This window comes from Ips typographus, linkage group LG6 (assembly GCF_016097725.1).
Source record: "Ips typographus isolate SLU linkage group LG6, UJ_Ityp_2.0, whole genome shotgun sequence".
Classification (NCBI taxonomy): domain Eukaryota; kingdom Metazoa; phylum Arthropoda; class Insecta; order Coleoptera; family Curculionidae; genus Ips; species Ips typographus.
The window spans coordinates 9,262,280-9,284,619 of record NC_138427.1 but is presented as its reverse complement, the minus strand read 5'-3'; the positions used below and the strand labels follow the sequence as shown (position 1 = coordinate 9,284,619).

Below are 22,340 nucleotides of genomic sequence, written 5' to 3'. Positions count from 1 at the left end.
GTTTGACATTTAATCTTTAGTGACGTCAGGGGCCCCACTGACGTTGAGTGGTTTTTTGTTTATAACAATTTTACAACAATAATGATTTAAAATTTTAACAATTCAGGTGTGAATATCATCAACAGGAATTTTAAAGGTTTGTTCTTCCTTAATTACACCAGACCGCACGTTATGGAACTCATTCGCACCCCAAAGGTAAGTTAAAACAAATAGGGTCACCTGCAGCTTACAACACATCATTTCCTGCCGCTTTATCAACTTTAGGTCGAAAATGTTCGAATGCTAGACCGATATTCCAAAACTTCATCGCAAGGCACGTTATATTTGACCACGACGCATTTAATTTTTGTTGATCCGGAGGCAAAAAAAGAAACATGGGTAATACAATGCGCAAATCTTTAATGGTGTCTACTAATAACGTTATTAGGTGCCCCACATGCATATTGCTAGTCTTGAAAAGCTACCGTTGACTACTACTGGATCACCACTCTTGATAAGGACAAAAACTTTCTTGTCAGTCACTTTTGTAATCCCTAAGGAAAGGGATTGCCATGATGTCTACATTACCTTGCAACAGCTGTCTCAGCCAGGGAACCTGGAGGATTTGTACTGTTTTTCTTACACTACAGATGAAATTCCTAAAAATGTCGGTTGGAACTTTTTTGATTTGCAGTCAGAGTATCAAAGGATGGGTGTTCCAAATGATCAATGGTCTCTGACCAAGTTAAATGAAGATTATGAGGTATTAAATTGTTTGTTAAAGACAATAGGGTCACCATTTTATTTTTACATGATTAGTGTATTACTAGCTGTAACTATTTTTTTAATTTTGTACAGTTGTGTGATACTTACCCAAAGTATCTATTTGTGCCAGCTTCAGCCACTAAAACTACCTTAAGGGGTAGTTCAGGTTTTCGTTCCAAGGGGCGTTTACCAGTATTATCATACTTGTATCACAACAAGGCTAGTATAAGCCGGTGCAGCCAGCCATTGTCAGGTTTTAGCGCGCGTTGTTTGGAAGATGAAAAAATGTTAAATCACGTTTTGCGAACTAACCCAAACGCCACTTTTATGTATGTGGTTGATACTAGACCCAAGGCAAGATTTTTGTAATTTAAATTGGGATTGAGGGGTAATTCAATGTTTAATATCCTTCAGATCAATGCCATGGCCAATCGAGCGGCCGGTAAGGGGTATGAAAATGAAGCTTTTTACGAAAATATCAAGTTTCACTTTTTGGGAGTTGAAAATATTCACGTAATGCGTAACAGCTTGCTTAAAGTTGTGGACAGTAAGTCACTTCCTAATTTCTAGTTTGCGAAAAATTTATTGGTTTTTCCGGTTTATAGCTTGCGAGCAAAAGAACCCTACAATGAGCAGTTTTTAAGTGGTTTAGAGTCAAGTGGTTGGGTCAGACATATTAAAGCCATCCTGGATACTTCCCTGTTTATTGCGGAAGCTTTAGAGGAAGGCATTAGTGTCGTAGTTCATTGTTCTGACGGTTGGGATAGAACAGCCCAAGTTTGTTCTATTGCCACTCTACTGTTAGATCCTTATTACAGGACGATTTCAGGCTATCAGGTTGGTTAATGTTCTCAAAAAGGGTCACTTTAACAGTGTGGTTTTAAGGCTCTGATCGAAAAAGATTGGCTGGCTTTCGGTCATAAATTCTCCGACCGTTGTGGACACACCCAAACTGATAGCAAGGAAATTTCTCCGATTTTCACGCAGCTTCTAGACGCCACATGGCAGTTAATGCAGCAGTTTCCTTGCTCTTTTCAATTTAACGAGAACTTTCTGTTGACCATTCACGATCACGTTCACTCTTGCCAGTACGGTACTTTTGTGGGCAATTGCGAAAAGGACAGAGTCGATTTGAGGTGAGTTTTAGCAACCTGAAAATGATTTGTTATAGTCTGTTCAGCGACTCTGACTGTTGCGTCACAATCACCAAGAAACGTATGTCGGTATACTGTATGAACAACCAATCAAATTTTATCTACCATGCTTTTGGCACTTTTTAGAAGGTTGTCAGTAGCATTTATAGGCCACTGTCATTTTGTTAATGGATCTAGAAGCTTTTGAACATTTAAAACAATCCTTGAAACGTTTAAGACACTTGTAGAGGCCTCTGGCAGATTCAAAATGATCCTAGAGGCTTCTGATAATTTAAAACAAGTCTGGGAAGGTTTAAGACTCTTGTAGAGGCTTTCGGTACTTTTTAGAAGGTTTTAAATAGCATTTAGAGGTCTATAGAACTTTCAAAATGGTCCTCTGACAATTTAAAACAATTCTGGGAAAGTTTAAGACAGTTGAAAAGGCTCTGGAACTTTTCAGAAACTTCTCACTAGCATTTAGAGGTCTTTGGTACATTCAATACTTTCGTAAAGGCCTCTGACAATTCTAAAATAGATGTGGAAAAATTATAGAGACATATCATTCGATCTTCGTCTAATGAACTGATATAAGGGATGTCACGCAACATTCAGAAGTCATTGAACAGAGACTAATTACTTTTTATGTAGACTGGCGGAGCGTACTTATTCTCTTTGGGGTTACATGGCAAATCGTTTGGATGAGTACTTGAACCCCATTTACGACCCTACTGAAACCCCCAACGTGCTGTCACCGCAATTAATCCCTCAGAACATCAGGTGATTTTGGACCTTTCACCTGTAACCTATAATAATTGTGCATTGCGTAGATTTTGGAGGGGAATGTACTATCGATTCGAAAGTGGTGTGCATCCCAGAGAGTCTGTGGACGAGTTTTTGCTTTCGACTGCCGATCATTCGTTTTCTCTCGATGACCACGTTAAATATTTAACTAAGGTATAAAGAAGTAGTCTCATTGAAAAAATGTTATATGCCAACCCTTTAGAGAATCACATCGATGAAGAATTTAATCTCAAAGAAAATGGAAAAGAAGAAGCCGAAAGCGGCAATAGCGCCGTTGTGTAACAATGTCCACTTGGACAACAAGCTGATGTACGAAAAAGCAACGCGGGAATTTGAAAGGGCCGATCATGACCACCCACTAAAAAGTAATCTACAAGATAAACAGTAAAATCAAAGTCATTTATGATCTTTTTAGTTGAAAATCATAATGGTGTCACTGAGGACAAAGTGGATGAGCTTGCCAAAGAATTGGATTCTGTGGCAATTGACTGGAAAGGCCTACGCGGTACAACTGAATGCAGCTGTTCTTCTAGCTTTGATCATCTCAGTAAAAAGGTAATTTTAATAGAAACTAAGTGAAACATTGTCAACTTGTGGATTTTCCTAGAACCACTGTAGAAAATGTGGTGAGATCTTCTGCGTCCGTTGTATAACTAAACAGGCGGCCCTACCGGGACATAATTCGCAAAAGACGGTCCCAGTCTGCAAACCTTGCTATGACGCTATTATCAACGCGGCAGAAGGTTAAATCGCTTTCATTCCGTGTATTAACGCTAAAACAATTAGGCCGCTTTACTGTTATACTTATATGTTATAAATAGTATTTATTAATAGTCCTAGAAACGCACATTAGACTGGACTTTTCTGTGTTTTAGGATGTTAACTGAGATTACGTCGATGGCCTGTTTGCAGTTCTGATTTATTATTATGTGACTTTTTGTTTTATACCTGGAAAATTTTAGAGCTCTCACAAACAAAGTTGAGTTCTTAATCTGTGATATTTAATCATTATACAAATATATACACAGCTACAGCCTAACTAGAAATTCTGGGGTAAAAATAGCCCTTTTGTGTGATCACACTAGTGAAATAAACAACTCAATTATAGGTTCCAGTTTCCAAAGTAGTAATATAAACCTAACAGCACTCAGTCTACTAGTATTTCTTTACAACCTATTTTTTCTTTGAAGGTCCACCCATTAACTCTAATTCATCTTTCAGTTTGTTCAGTTCACTGTCAGGTATGTACCGTTCCTCCTCATAGTGTTCTTCATGGTTGACCACTTGCGCAGTCACACCCACTGGTAAACTGGCATCGATAATCCGGTATAACACTGGAAGCTACAAATATTTCCAGTTGTCTACTACAACATCCTTGGTTTGATATTCATTTTCACCTGAGTTGAAGACACATCAGTGATTTGTACTGTCCTGGAATACATCAACAACTTATACTGGGTGTTTACAATTTCGCTTTTTGGCTTATAAGTAGATATTTGGAGTTCTTGGGCTGGACAGGCCCAAGCGTCCTCAACATTAATATCCAAGTTTTTAATGATGGTGTGCAGATACTTCTGGTAACTTTCCAGCACTGGAAAGTCGTAGCCTCTTAACTGAATGTTCAGAGTGTCGTACAGAGGCACTTTTGGTTTCATTCCCTTTTAAGAGAAGTTTGTTAAGGGTAAAGAATAGTTTTACTTTTATAGCTTACTTCAAGGTAATCTGGCTCATAGAGGCTGCTGTACAGTCTTGTCTGACGTGCCAGTTTGGGGGCTGTCGATGTTAGGCACTTTCTCACAACGTTCATTGTATATTTTTCCTATTTAATGCAGAATTTCAAAAATTACTAAAATGTTTAAAACAACCTCAGTGATTGAGGTTAGAACATACAGGAGTTGAACTCCTGTAAAGATGCTTAGAAGAAGAGACGTCATAGTGACCTAACCACACTTTAATTAATAACGTCAAAATTTCCAGAAATATTTTAATGTTTATTATCATATGAAATTTAAAGAGAAAGGCTTTTTTCTCTTAAAAAGACAATGTTTTTACCTATTTAGATTTAATTTTAGTCAAAATTTGTAATATTGGACAAGGCAAACCTTGTCCTCTCATGAAGCTTTAACAAACGTGTTGGGTGGCAATTAAAAGGACAAGCACCCCTATAAATTTGAGAATAATGGATATTTGCACTGTTAGTGACTATTCTAGATCTCAAGATGGTGTAGGTATGAAAAAGGCTGTGGTAAATTGTCGGTTGTGCCTGTCTGAGTTGCAAGATGGCACTGTTACAGCTCTGGATGGTATTGTCAAAGATATGCTCGAAATAGTTTTACCTGAACTGGTAAGTAAATTTTTTTACTATTTAAGGTAGCTAATTTGCAACACCATCTCAATATGCTAACTATAACTGTACTCTTAAGATGTTGACAGAGTTTAATTATAGGTCCAAGCATTAAAAGAAAAGTAGGTGAAAGGACTATAAAAACTAACATACAGTAGTTTTAGCTATTAGGGTAGTATTTTATAACTTATTTGATAATCTCAACAGAATTTGTCCATATGCCATGCACCATCAATTTGCAAGAGCTGTCTACAAACCCTAAAACAATCCTATAGCTTTAAATCATGTTGTTTAGAGGCTGAAGATAAAGTGCAAGAATTTGCCAGTCCTCATTTATTTGTGGATTTGAAAAAGGTCAGAAATACAGCAAAATAAGAAACTTTTTGGGTTGATAATAGTTTATTGTAGGTTGTAGGAAAGTCTGGGGTCCAAGAAATGTCAAATCAGGCTGTGTGTCGAATTTGCCTCAGTTTGAAAAGTGAGGCTTCTCTAACTAGGCTTTGTAGTTATGAGGGTGATCCTTTACAGAATATGGTTGAGAAATGTTTACCCGAAATGGTATGACACTCTTTTAAACTTACTGAATTAGAATAAGAGTTTATTTTTAGGGTTTTAATGTCACAAAAGATCCAATGATTTGTTCAATATGTTTGGAGCAATTGGAAGAACAATTTCACTTTATAATGCAATGTTTAGACACTGAAGCTAAAATCAATTTTTATTCAGAGAGAAAACATGTTTTTAGTGATATTGATTTGTATAATGTATGTTTGTTTGCTGTGTGTATGGAGGATGCTGATGAAATTGATAAATATGGTGAAAGGACTGAAAGTGTTCATAACTGTGATACTGATGATAGGTAAATGTATTTGCTTTGCTATGTACTTTAAACAAACTGAAATTAATATTTAGGTTAACGCCCGTAAAAGAAGAGTTACATGTTAAGGAAGAGAAATGTAGTGCTGTAGTTATTGATTTAACTGATGAGTATGTAAAAAAATTGTCAAAGATGGAAAAAGATCCAGATAGTTTGAAATGTGAAGATAAAGACCACAAAAATGAGAATTCAGTTATTAAGGAAGATAAACAGGAAACTGACACGGACGCATCTGTAACAGATCCAAGTGATCTTTTGGAAGTTCTGAAAGTTCGTAAAGTGCGAGATATAGCAACTTATAAACGGACATCAAAAGAAAGTACCCAACCAGAACCAAGCAAAGTTGAACCTGACTATAAAGAGACTGCAGTGGAAGATGGTGAGCCAGACTGTACAGACTCGCCAAAAAAGCGTCTAATCCTTCGTAAATGTAAATATTGTAACTTTAAAACGAAATTCACGAGTCGAATGAAAGCACACATGACCGTAAACCACCCTGGTGAAACCAAAAAACTTGAAGGGGATGACGTCAAAGTTGAAAAAACTTGGACCTGTTGGAGGTGTTCTTTCAAAGCATCGTCAAAAAGCGAGTTGGTGCTCCATCGGTCTCAACACATCAAGGAAACCCAGTTCACATGCCCTCACTGCTCTACGGTCTTCCACAAGGAGCATTTCTTCATAAAACACGTGGAGAATCACACCAACAATACAGAAAAACCCAGAAAAAAATCGAAAAAGAAAAAAGAGAGTTCAACTGGCCCTTCTAAACCAATAGGAAACCGCTTCGGTTTCAACGGACAATTTCTGAAAATGTTCAAGTGCCGCCTTTGCCCCTACCAAACCAGGATGAAGAGCAACTACGAAAAACACCAGCAAATCCATAGAAAACCAATCGAAATTGTCACTCACAAGTGTAAAGAGTGTAACTTTGAAACGATTCAAAAAGAAAACTATCTCACTCACATGCAAACTCACGAGCTGGACGACATTAATAAGATTCCTAAGTGTTTTTTGTGCTCGTTTCAGCCGAAGAGCGAAAGCGCATTGAAACATCACGTAAACACTGCTCATAAAAGTAATATTTAAGTCCGTAAAAAGGAAACGTTTTAGTTAGGTTACACTAAATTTAAGAGATTCTAAAAAAAAAACACTTAAAAAGTGGAAACTTTTCAAAACAATTATCATTTTTGGCTTAGTTCACATCACAGTTTTCCGATATCTCAAATTTGAAGGCTCATAATTTCTTTTCAAAGTCTTCTCTGTTAAGTAAAACATTGTGAATATTTAGTTGACTATGTTACAACAAAATCGTGTAAATGTTACACAATTTGGAGCGTCACAAAATGGTGCAAATGTCACTGCACACATATTCTCCAAGAAAATAAACTGTTTATGGAAAAGATCGATGGATATAGCATAATTTTTCGTGATTTCAACCCAGTGCATTTGGTAGTTATTTCGGGAGTTGTTTGAGGGTTTTTCAATTTTTAATCTACAAAAGGAATTACGTATAGTGTTTACGAAACAGACGTAATTTTTTATAAATTACCTTGTATCTCCGGAATACCACTACTTATTTTAAGGAAATAAATCAACACTAAATGTTTACTGGTTGTAATATCAGTAACGTGTACGAGGGAGGTTAATACAATATTTTTTCACCCATCTTATAAAGAATTAGTGAATTTAAAAAATAGTTTAAAGGCGGGAACAAAGCTCATTATGGACATACATACTATAAACTTAATCACAATAAAATGAATCATCTACATTTTGTTTCCTCTCTGATCGCCTCTGCTGTGGATGGTCTAGTTTAATTAAATTTTATTGTGATTAAGTTTATAGTATGTAGTGTCAGTTTTTTTTTAGCCATAATGAGCTTTGTTCTCCCCTTTAAACTATTTTTTTAATTCACTAATTCTTTATAACGGTGGGTCTCACTGTCTCTCCCCTTTTAAAAAGACAGCCGGCGCTTTATGAGTTGAGCTCCAGAAGATGGCCATTTATATGTCCGAAACTAGTAGAGCAGACTTTGCTAAAGTATTGTGCAGACGACTGCCTGTCATTCCCTTACTTTCGTACTCATACAACTCCACTGAAAGAATGTGGACTACTACTACTTTTTGAAAAGCATTTTTGTTGTAGATATAAAAATTGCATCTTTTTTGAAAACACCCCGTAATTATCTTTGTAGATCAAAAATTTAAAAATACTGTGAGTGACACTAGACCAAAAGCTAAAATTTACACACCTTAAAAATGCACGAACTGAAATTATTATAAGGTCAAAACGTTTTAGGTCTTTAACGTACAAAAACAAAGGTATCAGCACAAAAACAGCAACTAACATTTTTCAGTTGTGGACTACGGACACATACTCAGAGCAAACGCTACTGACAAAACTAAAAAATACACAAACCACAGAACAGATTGGTCTAAGACTAATAACCAAAATACGACTTATACTAACCAAAAATCCTGCAAACCCACTACACAACCCTTCCAACCAACTTCTCTACGAACATGACCAAAATAACTGACTTCTACAACTCCAAAACAAATGGAAAAACAATTACTACTACTGTTGTTATTACTCCACTCTGCCTAACAGGACCAACTAGCTAGACAATCCCGATATCGCTTTCCTTCTTCCACCCACTTAGAACATTTCAATGAGAATGATTTTAGTTTTTTTTTTCTCTGCAACCTGTATATATTTAGATAAGTAAAATGTAAATATTATAAAATATTATCTGTAAGTAATAGGCAGAAAGACCAAGTGGTCGATAGCCTTTTTTCCTCCATATAAATGACGTTCCTGATTCTTGAAGAAACCTTTTTTGTTTATTAAGTCCGTTAAAAATGACCAAAAATGTAGCTGTATTGATCTTTTCCGTGAGCAGTTAAAAAGTTATGCTTTTTTTTTCGAATCTTTGGAATTGTTTTATTAATGTTTTTAAGAGTCCCATATTTGCATACGAATTTGTGGCACCCGGTATAATCGATCTTCTTAACAGGCGGGAGTCCAAGAAGGTTGAGATAAGTGTATTATGTAAGTTTTAATTTTTAATTGTAAAGCTGTTAAGACACTAATTATAATGTTAGTCTCAAAATTAAATACATGTTAGAGAAATGTTGTTGCCAAAAATTGTTCGTACTGTAGTCACCTTACTTTAATGTTTTTAGTAACACTGGGCTTTAATCTATTAAAGAGTACTTTTACGACAGAATAATTTTTTTCTTGGATGAAATAAGACGCATTTTCAAATATTAACGTTTTATTAATTTGACTCTAAATTGTATGTAATTTAAAGGAAAGTCCTTTGTCACATAAAGTTCAACTTTGAACAGTCATAAGTTTAAATCCCACATTAATAATTGACTAAAAAATAAAGGACACATTACACCAAAAGTCGAAAAAATGAAAGCGTATAGCTAGATCGCATTATTTATGCGTCTATAACTTTGCGTGATAATATGATTATGTGAAAATGTAACGTTTTTATAAAGAGTGATTTTAGTGTAGACTTATTGCGATAACTGGCCTACAATTTATTAAATTCGTATCTATAAATTAAATTCCTAAACTCGACCATAATAAACAAAATAATATTTTAAAACGACAGTCTTTAAAGGTTCCGGATTGGCCAGAAACGACACTCGGCGCGGTTTTTAAGTACTCAGTGCCCCCGGACCGAGATCACTACAAAATATACACACAGAAGAGTATTATTAATTCCGTCCGGAACGTTGATGTCACAAAGGCTTTGGCTGATTCCCATTCTCACTTTTGCACAAAACACACTGTAAACAAATTAAGTTAACTCAGAGTTGGATAAAATCAGAAATAAATTTTACCACATTTTAACCTCTGAGTGAATACTGCGAGCCTCTTAAACTGGAACAGTCGCAGTCATTCTGCAGGACAGTCTCGGGGCCCTTTTCTAATAAATTGCCCTTTTCCATGTCACTCACCCCTTGGGTGGAGTTTCGTTGTCTGCACAGGTACGGGGTGTTATTTGGGGTGGGAGTGTCTCGCCCCTAAAAGTAAAATCCAGTTGATAAGTGGTTAAAACTAACCTAACAAGACATTTAAAAAAAAAATAGGACACTTTAACGGTTCTGTTTACTACCCTGATAACCAGCCGGAGAAAACCTAAATACCTTTCTTCCGCATTTTCTTGATATTTGATTCGCGTAAAAAGCTTCCTGAAAGCTTTACCAGTTTCCACCAAACTATCTTCACTGTCCTGAAAAGAGGGAGGAGGTTGAAAGGACGTAAGGGAAAGACAAAACAACGAAACTTAGTTATTTACCATCAAATTGTGCACCTTATGTATAGAAGGTGTAGGGTGGATAAAACTAAATGAATTAGTAGTAGTAAACAGAGCCAAAACACACAAAAAACTCTTACTTTTTCAAGCCCTGCCTCCTACACATCTACAAGCCAGATATTTAATTTTTCCTGTTTTTAAGTGTGTAAAATCAGTTTTTTTTTCTCTGTAAAACTAAAGGAATACTTTACCTTTGAAGGACCACAACAGGTGTTTTTAACGCAATTGTCAGATTCTTTGGACGATTTCGGGCAGTCCAAAACGCAGTCTTCGGTCGCCGAATCAGAGTTACCAACCCTACAAAAGAAATACCTCGAACAACTCTAGCAAAGTGATGTTAAACAAGCTTACTTTGAGGTAGTGGGAATGTCCGTATAGTCAATGAACTCGGGCTGAATAGTAGTGGAGTGGATGCCCTCATTGTGAAAGAATTCCTTCACTTTCTCCGCAATTTTCATGTACTCAGATAGGTTCCTACATCTATATACAGAGTGATTCAATTAGACATTAGAGCTGGGTTTATCCGCAAGTTAACTCACCTGATGTGAGCAGAAGCAATAATACGATCACCGGCTAATTGCCAAACGTGGAACTCGTGCACTGCAAGTACCCCATCGACGTTTTGTAGTAGTCGTTCTTGGATCGCATCTACTTGGATGTGAGTGGGTACAGTTTGGAGCAGAATCAGGGCGGAATCTTTGAGCAGTGGCCACACAGACTTCAAGATCAGCAAGACGAGAAGTAGCGATAAAGCGGGGTCAATGTAGTATTTGTACTTCCAGTCAGTCAACCAAAATACCTTAATAATACATCAACAAAATTGTCATAAACACATACAAATTGACTTACCAAAGCTGATATAATCACGATAACCGAACCTAAAGCGTCACTCAAAACGTGCAGAAACACACCGCGCATGTTCATTTGACCGGCACCGCCTGAGTGAGAGTGTCCAAAGTCTCCCTTGTTCTTCGATGGCGGTAACGGAGGCGGTGATGGGTATGTTTCGTCGTTTTCGTTATCATCAGTCAACGCTAATTGCGTTAAACGGTTACGGGAGTGCGATAAACCGCCGTGTGAGTGTCCATGACCGCCTCCATGTTCTAATTTAAATTTGTATAAATAATTTGTAAAAAGACTGTAAATCAAGGTGTGAGACTGTGCAAGTATAGTAAAACTTACCATGGAAAAGCAGTAAACCGATTAGATTGACCAGTAACCCAATCGCACCTACTATGACGAGTAGTTGAGCGTCGTGGATCATCTCCACTTCAATGAACCTTTTGCACGCCTCCACGGTGATGGAGAAGCACAAGGCCACTAGGAAAACGGCGTTTACTAGGGCACCAAGCACCTCAGCCCTAGCCCATCCGAAAGTGTTTTTGGCCCATTTTTTCGGCGACATCTACGACAAACGGTTCAGAGAGTTGAGAAAATGAAAAAAAAACAACTGGAAACTTACCCGTACTGATACGAATGCCACCACCAACGCTGCTACATCACTTAACATGTGAAAACTATCGGCCACCAACGACATCGAATTGGTGATGTAACCCACCACGATTTCGACAAAAAAGAAACTGGTGGTGAGCCATAACATGGACAGCAACCGGCACTTTTTTCCCGTCCATCTCCCCATAGCTGAATATCACCTGGAAACCGATAGAGGCTCGAAAACGAAATGAAGATTGTGTGCCGACAACAATTTCGGATAACGGAATATTTTTGTAGATTATATGATTTTGATATTTAAGTATTATTTGGGCAAACAAAGTAAAATAGGTCAGACGAGATTTTGTCCGGTCCAAGAAAAGTTATACACTAAGTGAATTTTTTATTTTTGCAACAAATTATACACCATTTAGTTAAGTGGTTGGTTTTATTTAGTTATTTTGGGTCACTGTGTATAAAATCTATTGTTTGTACACCTTATCTGAAAACTAATAAACGTAAATAATTACAATTTAGGACACTTTATGCTTGATAGTGTTGCCTTGCCAAAGGCTAGGGTGACGTCAAATTCCTATTATAATAAGATTTTTTTTAAATGTTATCAGATAAAAGGCACTTCTTGTGTTTGGGCAAAATCTAACCTACATTTGCTTATCAGAAATCACGTACAGATCAATGTGTTTGTCTAAAGTGTTCTGGAAAAAACAATAAAGGACATACATAATGAGATACTACCTATTTAAAAATAGTATAGAGGGTACTTTTTGCTTGTGGTGAGGGTCGCTGATAACGTTTTGGATTTGAATGTGGAAAAACTGCACACGACTCTCTGAATACCACATAAAAGGCAGAATTTTCAATAACCTTGGTTTCAAGTATTTTTTATATTTAAAGATGCACATAACAAGTTAGATAACTGAATATTGCGAATTATTCTGACTAAATGGAATTAATAGGAAACTGGTTAATTTCCATTTAAAACACGTTTTTCCTACCACTAGGATTTCATAGTTAATACAAAACTACAGTAACTCACTCAAGTTGAATTGATGACACTAATAAAAACAAACTGAGGATATGTTACAGCAACAATTTAATTTCCAACTGCCTTGATCGTTAATGGCCACATACCATTCAATAATACTTAATTAGCAAGCTGAAAGGACGAATTAGGAATAACAAACGCGTCTCTTTTACTGTTTAGCAATTTTCCTATTAGCATTGTCAAACTATGAAGGTTTTTTTGTAGTTATCACCATTGTTTGTCCATGATTCTCTTACACATATTTCCTAGCAAATCTTTAATAAAACACTAGGAAATTATTGTTAGTCATCTAGTGGTGCTGTGTAAACTAACTACTAGGTTGTGACTGACGTAATTCTGGGGATTTTCTAGTGAAAAGCTTACACATACCTGGCAGTTTTAAACTAAATCCAACTCCTTGCTGGTAACCACCACAACAATCACAATACAAGTGACAAGGACACAAGACCCAAAGCATAATTTATATTATCTGTGATGAAAGCGTATTTTTGATTCTAGAATTTTTGATTGAATGCCATTGTAACGGGACTTTTGTTGAGTGATTAGTATATTGTATGGTGTAATAAATTGGTTTGGTTCAATTTAATAATTTTTTTCCAATTTTAGGTGTGGTGTGTAAAATTTGTTCTAAAATTAATCAATAAATAGTAGGCTGTAAAATTTGTTTCAGGACTAAAAGATCTCAAAATAGATGTTTTGGTTACTAAGGAAATAGGAAATACATATGATAGAATAGAGTTAAAAGTTATTAATTGTTATAATAATTCAAGATTAATAGAGATTTCACATAAAGATCAAGTACCTACCTAGTTCAAGTAAATTCAAGGGTAACTTTCTACATTCTGGGTCAATGGCAAATAATTGTAAGTGTACTTAACATAAAGCATGTCAAAATAGTAGTAATTTTCTTTTATAATTAAGTATTTAATAACTGGGGGACTAATGGTATTACAAATCTCTTATCTATGATTCACAGTCATAATTTATTATTGTTTAGTTTGTGTCTGTAAATTTGCAGTTTAATGCAAAACTAAACACCTGTACATCAAAGAAACTTATTTACTACTTAGCACTGATAATTGTTATATTTTAGTCAATCTTACATCATTAGGACCTTTCACTAGCATAGATTATTAGCCTTAGTCACCATGCTTGATTATTGTAGTTAATCAATTAAAAGTTTTTGGCAAAAAGTAATTACAAGTAAAATCCTTGATTCAGTTATTCCAGGAAGAATTAAATGTAAAATTGACTAGGAGAAAGGGCCTTGAGCTTGTATAAATGAAGGATAACAAACAAAGCCCCCATCAACCTTGACAAAATGCAATAGTCATCATTGCAAAGTGGGTTTATATACAATAATTCTGAAAACTTCTTCCATTATCTAGTATGGTTTAAACAGCATTGTCAATGTTAAGAACATCAGCTTCCTGTTATTTATCAAATAATTGCAGTGAGCTAAAATAAACAGAGCAAGGATATTTAGACTGTACTTTGCTTGAAGAGCCTTGGAGTGGTATCAAAAATTCATATTTGTTCAGGTTCACTGCAAGGCTTCAAAACAAACTAAATTTGCTTCTATGAGAAGCATAAATGAGGGGCTAAAGCTAACAACACTGACTGGATTTAGGTTAGATACTTACCTTAAAATTTTAGCCGAAATTAATTCACACTATCACTGGCTCGGGGTACTACAACATGACGTACAATCACTTAGGTAAGTCGCGGGAGGTACTAACCACCTTTCCAAGTCATGTAACGCACACAACTTTGAATTTTTGACCTGAACAAAAGCGCAAGTCGTCCCCCCCGTAAAAAACTTTAAAATAATTATTTTTAGATGCTAAAAACGATAATTTTCAGATGCGGGCGTGCTTCTTTGTCCACCCAGTTTATTTATAGGTTTTTACACTTTATTGGTTGTGACTGGATGATTCGGTAACGAATCATTTGCACAAAATCAAAATAAGGAAAAAAAGAAAATTTTAGCAGCTGAAAAATAAATGTTTTGATAATAATTTGACTTTGACATTTGACACGTGAAATTGAAAGTTGAAGTGACAGAAGACAAGTGTCAGTCACCACAAGAGATGTTCATGTTGTAGGGATGAGATTCCTATAGGAATTAGCAGTAGGCTGTGGGCTGAAAATCGAGTCAAATCAAATTCAAAATTAAACACTTTAGTAGAAATTATTTGAAACAAGTATTTAGAACGATTTAATATTTAATCAATTTCCATCGTGCAAACAACGCGGTCCGATCTGAAAATGGGGACTACCCTTGTGTGTCTCGTCGTCAATGGCTAAAAATATGCCATCACTCCCCTCTCATCCTACGTTCCCCTCTTTTTCCCGACCGCAGAATTTCAATTCACCCAGTTTCCCATCCCGACGACGCGTCCCAGGGCTGAAAGGGGCGCATGCCGGTGACGTCAATACGCCTCCACATTCAGTCTGGCGACGGAAATGGATGGGGGATGTTGCACCGTTTCACCAAATTCACCCCGTCATCACACACGGAAAACATGTCCAGACGCGTTCGAACGCAATCGGGACCCAATCCGGTCGTGTCTTGTCCGTAGTTAAGTCCTAGGTCGGTTTCATAAAACCCCTATTTTTCTTTTTTGGACAAAGCTCCAAAGGGTAAGTAGAACACTCGATCCTTTTTAATATCTAGTCAGAGCCATACAGTTTTTATCCTTTGTGTGTTTGTGCGGTTGTCAAAAGTTTGTACACGCCTGTTCGGTTATAAATTACAATTTTAAAAATATTTTCTTCATGGCAAAATTTGACACGAAAACAAGTACAAGGCGAAAGGGGGGGTTGTTTGACAATATAAGTTGTCATGCACGTTACGTAAGTCAAAAAGCTCTACGTCACGGGTCGATGTTGTTGTGACGTCAAATTCCGAAGAACGTATTCTCGTAATGGAACTTCCAGGTAATGACATGTTTCCTGCATTAAGTTCTTATTAAACTTTCAAAACTGTTCGTGCGCATCATTTTGTACAAGAGTTATTTTCGTCCTCGTTTTCTTCCTTTAATTATCTCTTTTCACTGTAATTTATTTCAGTTTAAAATTGTGGAAGGCATTTTACATTCAAGAGTTAGTAATAGTTTGGTAATAATAGGCCAAACTTATTAACGTTTGATTGTCAGTAAATTGACTACATTCACTATATAATCTGTAGTCAACTCTTGTTAAATTTATTACTGCTTTCTTTGCTTTTGTCTCTATGTTTGGTTTTAATTTATTAAGTTTAAATTATGACAATTTTGCTGACATTGATATTGAATTTATTATCTGACAACATCATTTGGATGGATCTGAACCATAAACGTAAAAGTTTGAGTTTGGCTCTTAATCCATGTAGTTTTAATAACATTTTACCAGTTTTTAGTAATCGATTCGTGTATACAAAAAGAAAAGCATTTTCTTAGCGTGTTTAGCACAATCTCCGATAAGAACGACGTTGATTAGCCATTATGTTTTATTAAAGCGTGTTAGCAACACTTAGCGGAACATTTTTCTATTAGGTTTAGCCAATTATATCTGGTTTCCGATAACGTTTTTATTATGGAAAACGTAAATTCCGTTACCACAAAACGGATTTGTAAATCGTAAATTTTTATACCTGAAACTAGTTATAATGCTAAGCCTACATGTGCAGCACTGGATTTTTTGACCAATCAAAAGCTATACCCACTGTGCTGAAATTTACATAATGCCGCAAATGTCAGAACAGAGTGCATTGGATTTTGTCACATTTGACAGATTTCTAGTTTGTAGTGCTGTAACAAAACAAAATAAGATCGATATTACCCTGTTTTTAACTAGGGCATTAATTGCTACGTAACCTAAAAAAAGAATTCGAAATTATAGGTTTCGTAGAGCGAAAATAACAAAGAAAGGAAAAAAACCGGGAGCGAAGCTTATCAAAACGCCTTAAAACTCTTAACCGCTTAAAATAGAACGGGGGTATGGATTATATCGGGGCTGAAGATAGCTTTTGTGAATGAATTTGGCAAGAGAACGGGCGAAAGCGAGAGAGAGATGGGGCGCGGGAAAGGGAACAAGGGGGAACGATCAATAGCACACACTGTGCCAAGACTTAAAGGATTTTTTTTCACCCCCATGTCATTCCCCGTTTTTAATCTTTTTTTTTATTTCATAATGATTTTACTGTACGGTCTGGAAACTTTCAATGTCTCCACAAAAATATTTAATAAAATAAGTAATATAATAAAACTTTGTTGGACCGAACTCAACAAAGTTTCTTCTTGGATAGTTTTGCAGGAAACAGATTGGAAGGGATCGATTTAGTCGCATGACCACTTTGCGCTCCAGACTTTGATTCCAGTGATTTTTTTCAGACTGTAAGCAGCCAAAGGTCGGAGATGGCTGCGAATGATCGTGTATCGCGCAGTTTTGCCTTGGAACAGACCTACGTGCACGAGGTCTACGAACAGTACTACGACAATCCCCACAGCAAGCCTTGGCCTAAGGTCCAGGAGTTCTTGGATAATCTCGAACCGGGAGCTTTTGTTTGTGACGTCGGTAAATTAACTTTCAAATTATTATACAAATTGTTGCTAATTTATTTTGATATTTCCAGGCTGTGGTAATGGGAAATACTTAAAAGTAAATAAGTCAATTTATAGTTTAGGAGGGGAGAAATCAATTAGACTGAGTGATTTAGCTAGACACAACCAAAACGAAGTAAGTACTTTAATACTGTATAGAGCGATTTAGGGTAGGAGTTTACAAACCAACAGGGTTATTCATAAGCAATGAGTTTCTTGGCAAGCAAATATGAATCTAAAACACAGTAGCAGTTTTTAGATTATACTATACTTTCCGTTCTGAATGATATAATTTATTCTTAAATTCCAGGTAATTAGGCTAGACAATTTGGCACTGCCATTCAAAGACAACAGTTTCGATACGGTTCTGTCCTTATCGGTAATCCACCATTTTGCCACGACAGATCGACGCGTTCACGCCCTTAGGGAAATGGCCAGGATACTAAGAGTGGGTGGTAGAATGATCATCACCGTGTGGGCCATGGAACAGGAACACCGCAAGTTTGAGTCTCAGGACGTTTTGGTGCCTTGGAGGAGGCCGAAATTGAGAGCGGCGTGCGAGGTTACGTCCTCATCGACCACCGTCTCTGAGGACGAGATGCAGGGACGGTATCGGCCATTGAGTCATGTTGATGGTGATTCTAACAAGTCTTTTCGGTTAGTGTTTTCGTTAGTCTTAAAACTTGTTTTTAAGACCTATTTTGGTAGATTTCGGAATACTTTCAAACGACGTTCGAGAGGTACCAATCAAAACAGAAAACACTGCCCTATCGACCCATATCGAAAAACATCGTCGGGGAGTTCCTCTTTATCGTCACCTAGTGAAACTTGCTACGGTTTTGTTCGTAGAGCTTTGCAGAAAATAGCAGGAGGCGGGAGAAGGGTGGTAGCCAACTCCTGGTTCTTGGATAACTGGATTGCTTGTATGCACAAGCAGCAACCCTTAAACAAACGGTAACTACATTTATTACCCAAAGCCCTCATATAAAATGTAATTGAATATCAAAGGTACGACCCAGATGGGTGCGAGTACTGCGAATGTTCAGGCTGTGATACTGTAGAAGACCAACCAATAGAACTACTTAGGATAGACGACGAAGAACCGAAACAAATCCCCAGAAGGCAAACATGCCCGGTAGCTCAAATGAGTGCCGATATTGATGCCTTCAAGTCCAGAAGCATGAGCAACATTAGCAGAAACGAACCAGAACACAATAACAACAACAGGTTAGTTACTAACCTACAATCACAACAAAAATCTAATTTTCAATGTTGTAGTAAACCTGATAAAAGTCAAGTGGAGCCAGAAGGTAAGGAAAAGCAAACTAAATCGCCTTCATCATCAAGCAAAAACACCCTGAAGAAGCCGAAATTGGTGAAACAAAAAAAATCAGTTTGTGACGAGGACGCTGATGAAGCCCTGGATCAACCTACAGATATGAAGGACTTAATAAGAGCGTTACCAGATTTTAAGTCTTCTTTATCCAGGTATAGTAGAAAAAAGTTCATTGGAATGTGAAATTTAATAACAACTACTGTTGTAGGTATGATCGAGGTAGTGTTCTAAAACAACGTTCCCTAAACGAAGAGATGCTGTCTACGGACAGACTGAGAGAGAAAGAAAGACTTAGACAAAACATCCAGAAACAAACCTCGTTGAACGAAGACTTGATTTACAAGAGAACGCACGCTTTTGAGTCATTGAGAGAGTCGTTTTTTGCGGTGGCTTCTTCGAAGGGTTTCCAAATGTTTAAAAACGGCCTTACCAGTCGCATTAAAAACTCATCGACCATGGAAAAAGTGGCGAGTGCCTCGTTGAAAAACGGGTTTGTAAAAATATTCCAGACGTGGAAAGGATCAGAGTTGAAGTCGCCTACGAGTCGTGACGGTTTTGACAGCTTGTCAAATTCGTGTCATTCGACCGAACCAAGCACCGAAAAGTGTGGAGAAAGGTTACATTTTAATCACTAGACACTTATTTCAATACTAATTGATTTAATTTCTAGACGACATTCAAAAGAAGAAAGCTCTGATTCTTCAAAAGATAGTAGCCTACAATCGGACACGAGCGTAGACTCAGAAGATTCTTTTGCTTCAGTAATTTTCGTGCCTAAATCAGACCCCATGTCGCCGATAGGGGGAGCCAGTTGTTCGGCAGGGCCCACTTCACCTTTACTAAAAGGAAGCTGTCAATCAGCCCCACAATCTCCCAGGATCAAGCAGTCTAGTTGTCCTACAAGTCCTAGAGTAAAACAGATTCCAAATGGGTTGCATCCATTGACCAAACAACTTAGTTCTCCGAAGGTAATTACTTCTATAGAACCATATTAGCTTGTAATTGGATTTTTTTAAATCGTTTCAGCCTTCGACAGAACTTCTCTCAACTACAACCGCATTTTTCCCGGCCGATTTATGTAATAACTCTAGATTAAAATGCGTAAAACTACTGCCCGAACCAATTAAAAAACCAAACTCAAAACTGCTAGCTCAGAAATACTCTGTACAACCCATCCCTCAATTTAGGCGGACCACCCTTAATACACCTAATTTAAGAGGTAAGAACACTGTATTTTGACCGGAGGATTATATACATATAATTTTTGTAGAAAACTTCAATGTAGTTCAAGAAACGACAAATCCAGTGCCAACGACCAATGTGATCAGTCCGGATAAATCTCCTCCGGACCAATCGGACTCCTCGAGGGCGGAAAAACTAAAAAAAATCCGCGAAATTCTCGCCCAAAAACCGGGTTTCGGTACGAAATCCAAGACGCATTGTCCTATTGTCAGGAAAATCTCCGATCCGGAAAAAAAGGAACAAAGTTTGGTGAAACCTATACCGAAACTGCTCAAGCTGGATATTTTCAATCCTGAAGAAGACGACGATAGTGACAATAGTTGCGTATCCTCCCCCGATTCTGTGGAGAGTGGCAGCAGCATCAAAAAGGCACCAGGCGGGGAGAAATTCCAATTTCCTGATTCAAAACCCACTCAAAGTATGTTGGTGAAAATGTAAGGTTAAGCTGGAGGTAATTTTTTTGGTGTTCTGCCTATAGGTAAAACCTTTAACCTTCTGGATGAAGCTGTAGACAAAGTCATCAACTGTAAACCCAAGAAGAAGCTGCCTCAGGTGGACGTTTTCTCCATTATACAGAGAAGGTATGTGTGAACAATGTTCTTAGAAACATTTCTATCTAACATCATGACTCTGACATGTATGATCTTGTAACATATAACTGTAACAAATAAATACGTTTGGCTTAGAATGTCCTCATCGGATGTAACGCCACTGCTGGAAGATGAGGATGAAGACTGTAACGGAGATTCCCGCAGGTCGAGTAGCACCTGGAACGAAGAATGCCAGCGACATTTAACGGCTTTCGCCGACAAATTAAGCGAGAAACTGATGAAGGAACTGGACGAGTACCAAGTAACTGTAAGTTGACTTGAAATTGTATGTATTGTACTCTCTTTAACGGAAAATTACAGATGGACAATCTCGACGATCCGTATATTCACCGTCTAAGCGAGGAGCTACACGATTTGTCCATCCTGAGCGAGGAAATCAAAAAACAAAACGAATACTTGTCTCGGCTGTCTCAGAAACGAAAACAGAACCATGATCGCGGTTTAGTGACGTCATTGACCACCAACCGGACTCGAACCAGGTCGCCCAAGTCCACAGACACTCTAAGTTGTGTAAATAGTGCGGTTTCGAGTGGTAGTGTTAAGTGCGTAAACACTAGGTTAAGCAGCGTAAACGTGCCCAAAATCGAGGAAAGTCACGATGATGCCGGAAAAATCGAAACTCGGCCAACAATCGGAAACGGAAGTTCCTCATCGGAATCCCTCGATTCTAGTGAAAAAGGTGCTTTATTTTGCCTAAAACTAGTTCAACTATATTAAGATAGAAGGTGTGTAATGTTTCAGGTAGCAGTAGTAATTCCTTACTCTCCAGTGGAGCCACCTCAATAAATTTTGGTGGCCAATCCATTGCCTCCTCTGTCACGGATCTAACTGGGGGCGACAGTAATGGCGGCAGCACTGCCTCCTTGATCTCCATCGAGTCTAAATGCAAGGGTAAGGACAACAATGTTGACACCCTATCCCCTGGACATTTGAAAAGAAGAGATCCTTCGGGTTTGAGTGATATTTCCGCTGATTCGTGGCCTCCAGATGAAATTGGCGGAGATATAACTTATCACAGGTAGTCAGTGTTTGCAATTTTTTTGACTTTTATTAATAATTGATGATCTTAGATATTACCACGTGTTCCGGCAAGGTGAACTAGAGAAACTGATTGAAAAGTACGTGGACGATCTGCACGTGGTCTCGTCCACGTATGAACACGCCAGCTGGTGTATCATCGCCGAAAAGGTCCAGATTTGGACCATCTGACCATCGAGTCGTCATCATAGCTTTAAAAAATCGGTCCTCCAAGACCGTTCTTTCGCACAATGTATCATATTTCTAGTATATAATTCTTATATGCCTTTAAAACTGCGCGTATATGAGTGGTAAGGAGGGTTTCTGTTGCTTTTCCCCGCTTTTAGAATGACAAAACTGTTCTACCTCAAGTAATGTTTTTCCTGCAATTCAACCTGAATAGTACTAGTTGGCCGTAATCCTCAAAATACAAAAATCAGTCCCTAACTTACCCGTATATACGCACTGAAAACTGTAGATAGTTAGGATACTATAAACTATGTAAATACTAGCAGAATCTATTTCACTCAGTTTTCAATTCGTTTGCATCGTAGAATTGGTACTTGAGAACGAAAAGGAAATTTATTCGGTATGTTTTGATGACTTGTCTTTCATGTTATTAACGATTGGCAAAAGTTTTAATAAAAATAAAATGCGTTATTATAATTGTTAAAGTTTTAGTAATTTGATTAGTGTAGTTACATTTCTCTTGATCATAGTCCTGACCTGTCATCGCAATTTGCTACTTAAGTAAAGCAGTTGTTTTAACAACTTTATAGTACTGACCTGAAATGCTATTTTTATCACCATGGATTTACCAAC

The 22,340-nt window shown here is 37.3% G+C and overlaps 5 protein-coding genes across 8 annotated transcripts; 3 read left to right on the top strand and 2 right to left on the bottom strand.

Moving 5' to 3' along the window:
• The first annotated feature begins 25 nt into the window (after positions 1-25).
• Mtmr6 (Myotubularin related protein 6) lies at positions 26-3,828 on the top strand. The gene is given in 13 exon segments (XM_081982492.1): positions 26-195; positions 265-378; positions 428-742; positions 838-1,098; positions 1,159-1,291; positions 1,350-1,376; positions 1,379-1,581; positions 1,630-1,880; positions 2,526-2,654; positions 2,705-2,831; positions 2,881-3,043; positions 3,094-3,233; positions 3,286-3,828. Coding segments are annotated over 13 exon segments (2,028 nt in total). The 5' UTR covers positions 26-171; the 3' UTR covers positions 3,427-3,828.
• Positions 3,658-4,558, bottom strand: mRpL48 (mitochondrial ribosomal protein L48). The gene is made up of 3 exons (XM_081982506.1): positions 4,390-4,558; positions 4,076-4,336; positions 3,658-4,019 (listed from the first exon to the last, which is right to left on the bottom strand). The coding sequence occupies exons 1-3, from the start codon at positions 4,483-4,485 to the stop codon at positions 3,852-3,854; spliced, it is 525 nt and encodes a 174-aa protein (XP_081838632.1). The 5' UTR covers positions 4,486-4,558; the 3' UTR covers positions 3,658-3,851.
• Positions 4,556-9,131, top strand: LOC145730959 (uncharacterized). Its single transcript, XM_081982493.1, has 5 exons — positions 4,556-5,022; positions 5,230-5,376; positions 5,431-5,580; positions 5,631-5,881; positions 5,935-9,131. The coding sequence occupies exons 1-5, from the start codon at positions 4,858-4,860 to the stop codon at positions 6,983-6,985; spliced, it is 1,764 nt and encodes a 587-aa protein (XP_081838619.1). The 5' UTR covers positions 4,556-4,857; the 3' UTR covers positions 6,986-9,131.
• A 27-nt stretch (positions 9,132-9,158) lies between these two features.
• On the bottom strand, positions 9,159-14,730 carry ZnT63C (solute carrier family 30 member 1). Of its 4 annotated transcripts, none has more exons than XR_014178718.1 (10): positions 14,373-14,730; positions 11,695-11,884; positions 11,415-11,637; positions 11,082-11,335; positions 10,772-11,031; positions 10,584-10,712; positions 10,424-10,529; positions 10,063-10,148; positions 9,757-9,939; positions 9,159-9,702 (listed from the first exon to the last, which is right to left on the bottom strand). XR_014178718.1 is itself a non-coding variant. In XM_081982495.1 (9 exons), the coding sequence occupies exons 2-8, from the start codon at positions 11,869-11,871 to the stop codon at positions 9,763-9,765; spliced, it is 1,326 nt and encodes a 441-aa protein (XP_081838621.1). In that variant the 5' UTR covers positions 11,872-11,884; positions 14,373-14,726; the 3' UTR covers positions 9,159-9,702; positions 9,757-9,762. The 4 variants fall into 4 exon arrangements, 2 of the variants coding, with proteins under 2 accessions (XP_081838621.1, XP_081838623.1); XR_014178719.1 differs by having other exon boundaries at positions 9,760-9,939; XM_081982495.1 differs by lacking the exon at positions 10,063-10,148 and having other exon boundaries at positions 14,373-14,726.
• A 414-nt stretch (positions 14,731-15,144) lies between these two features.
• Positions 15,145-22,192, top strand: fid (class I SAM-dependent methyltransferase fire dancer). Its single transcript, XM_081982489.1, has 16 exons — positions 15,145-15,372; positions 17,103-17,286; positions 17,345-17,448; positions 17,623-17,969; positions 18,021-18,266; positions 18,321-18,539; positions 18,591-18,800; positions 18,857-19,264; positions 19,319-19,616; positions 19,675-19,867; positions 19,919-20,308; positions 20,369-20,471; positions 20,577-20,748; positions 20,802-21,180; positions 21,243-21,519; positions 21,572-22,192. Exons 2-16 carry the CDS (start codon positions 17,127-17,129, stop codon positions 21,708-21,710), a joined length of 3,645 nt encoding a protein of 1,214 aa, XP_081838615.1. The 5' UTR covers positions 15,145-15,372; positions 17,103-17,126; the 3' UTR covers positions 21,711-22,192.
• Positions 22,193-22,340: the final 148 nt, after the last annotated feature.

Coding starts and splice junctions, on each gene's coding strand:
- mRpL48 (XM_081982506.1), bottom strand. CDS start 4,485: ATGAACGTTGTGAGAAAGTGCCTAACATCGACAGCCCCCAAACTGGCA. Junction 4,337..4,389: donor ATGAGCCAGATTACCTTGAA/GTAAGCTATAAA, acceptor TTCTCTTAAAAG/GGAATGAAACCAAAAGTGCC. Junction 4,020..4,075: donor CTGATGTGTCTTCAACTCAG/GTGAAAATGAAT, acceptor AAATATTTGTAG/CTTCCAGTGTTATACCGGAT.
- LOC145730959 (XM_081982493.1), top strand. CDS start 4,858: ATGGATATTTGCACTGTTAGTGACTATTCTAGATCTCAAGATGGTGTA. Junction 5,377..5,430: donor TATTTGTGGATTTGAAAAAG/GTCAGAAATACA, acceptor AGTTTATTGTAG/GTTGTAGGAAAGTCTGGGGT. Junction 5,581..5,630: donor AGAAATGTTTACCCGAAATG/GTATGACACTCT, acceptor GTTTATTTTTAG/GGTTTTAATGTCACAAAAGA.
- ZnT63C (XM_081982495.1), bottom strand. CDS start 11,871: ATGGGGAGATGGACGGGAAAAAAGTGCCGGTTGCTGTCCATGTTATGG. Junction 11,638..11,694: donor TGGCATTCGTATCAGTACGG/GTAAGTTTCCAG, acceptor CGTTTGTCGTAG/ATGTCGCCGAAAAAATGGGC. Junction 11,336..11,414: donor CGGTTTACTGCTTTTCCATG/GTAAGTTTTACT, acceptor AATTTAAATTAG/AACATGGAGGCGGTCATGGA.
- fid (XM_081982489.1), top strand. CDS start 17,127: ATGGCTGCGAATGATCGTGTATCGCGCAGTTTTGCCTTGGAACAGACC. Junction 20,309..20,368: donor TGATTCAAAACCCACTCAAA/GTATGTTGGTGA, acceptor TTCTGCCTATAG/GTAAAACCTTTAACCTTCTG. Junction 20,472..20,576: donor TTCTCCATTATACAGAGAAG/GTATGTGTGAAC, acceptor CGTTTGGCTTAG/AATGTCCTCATCGGATGTAA.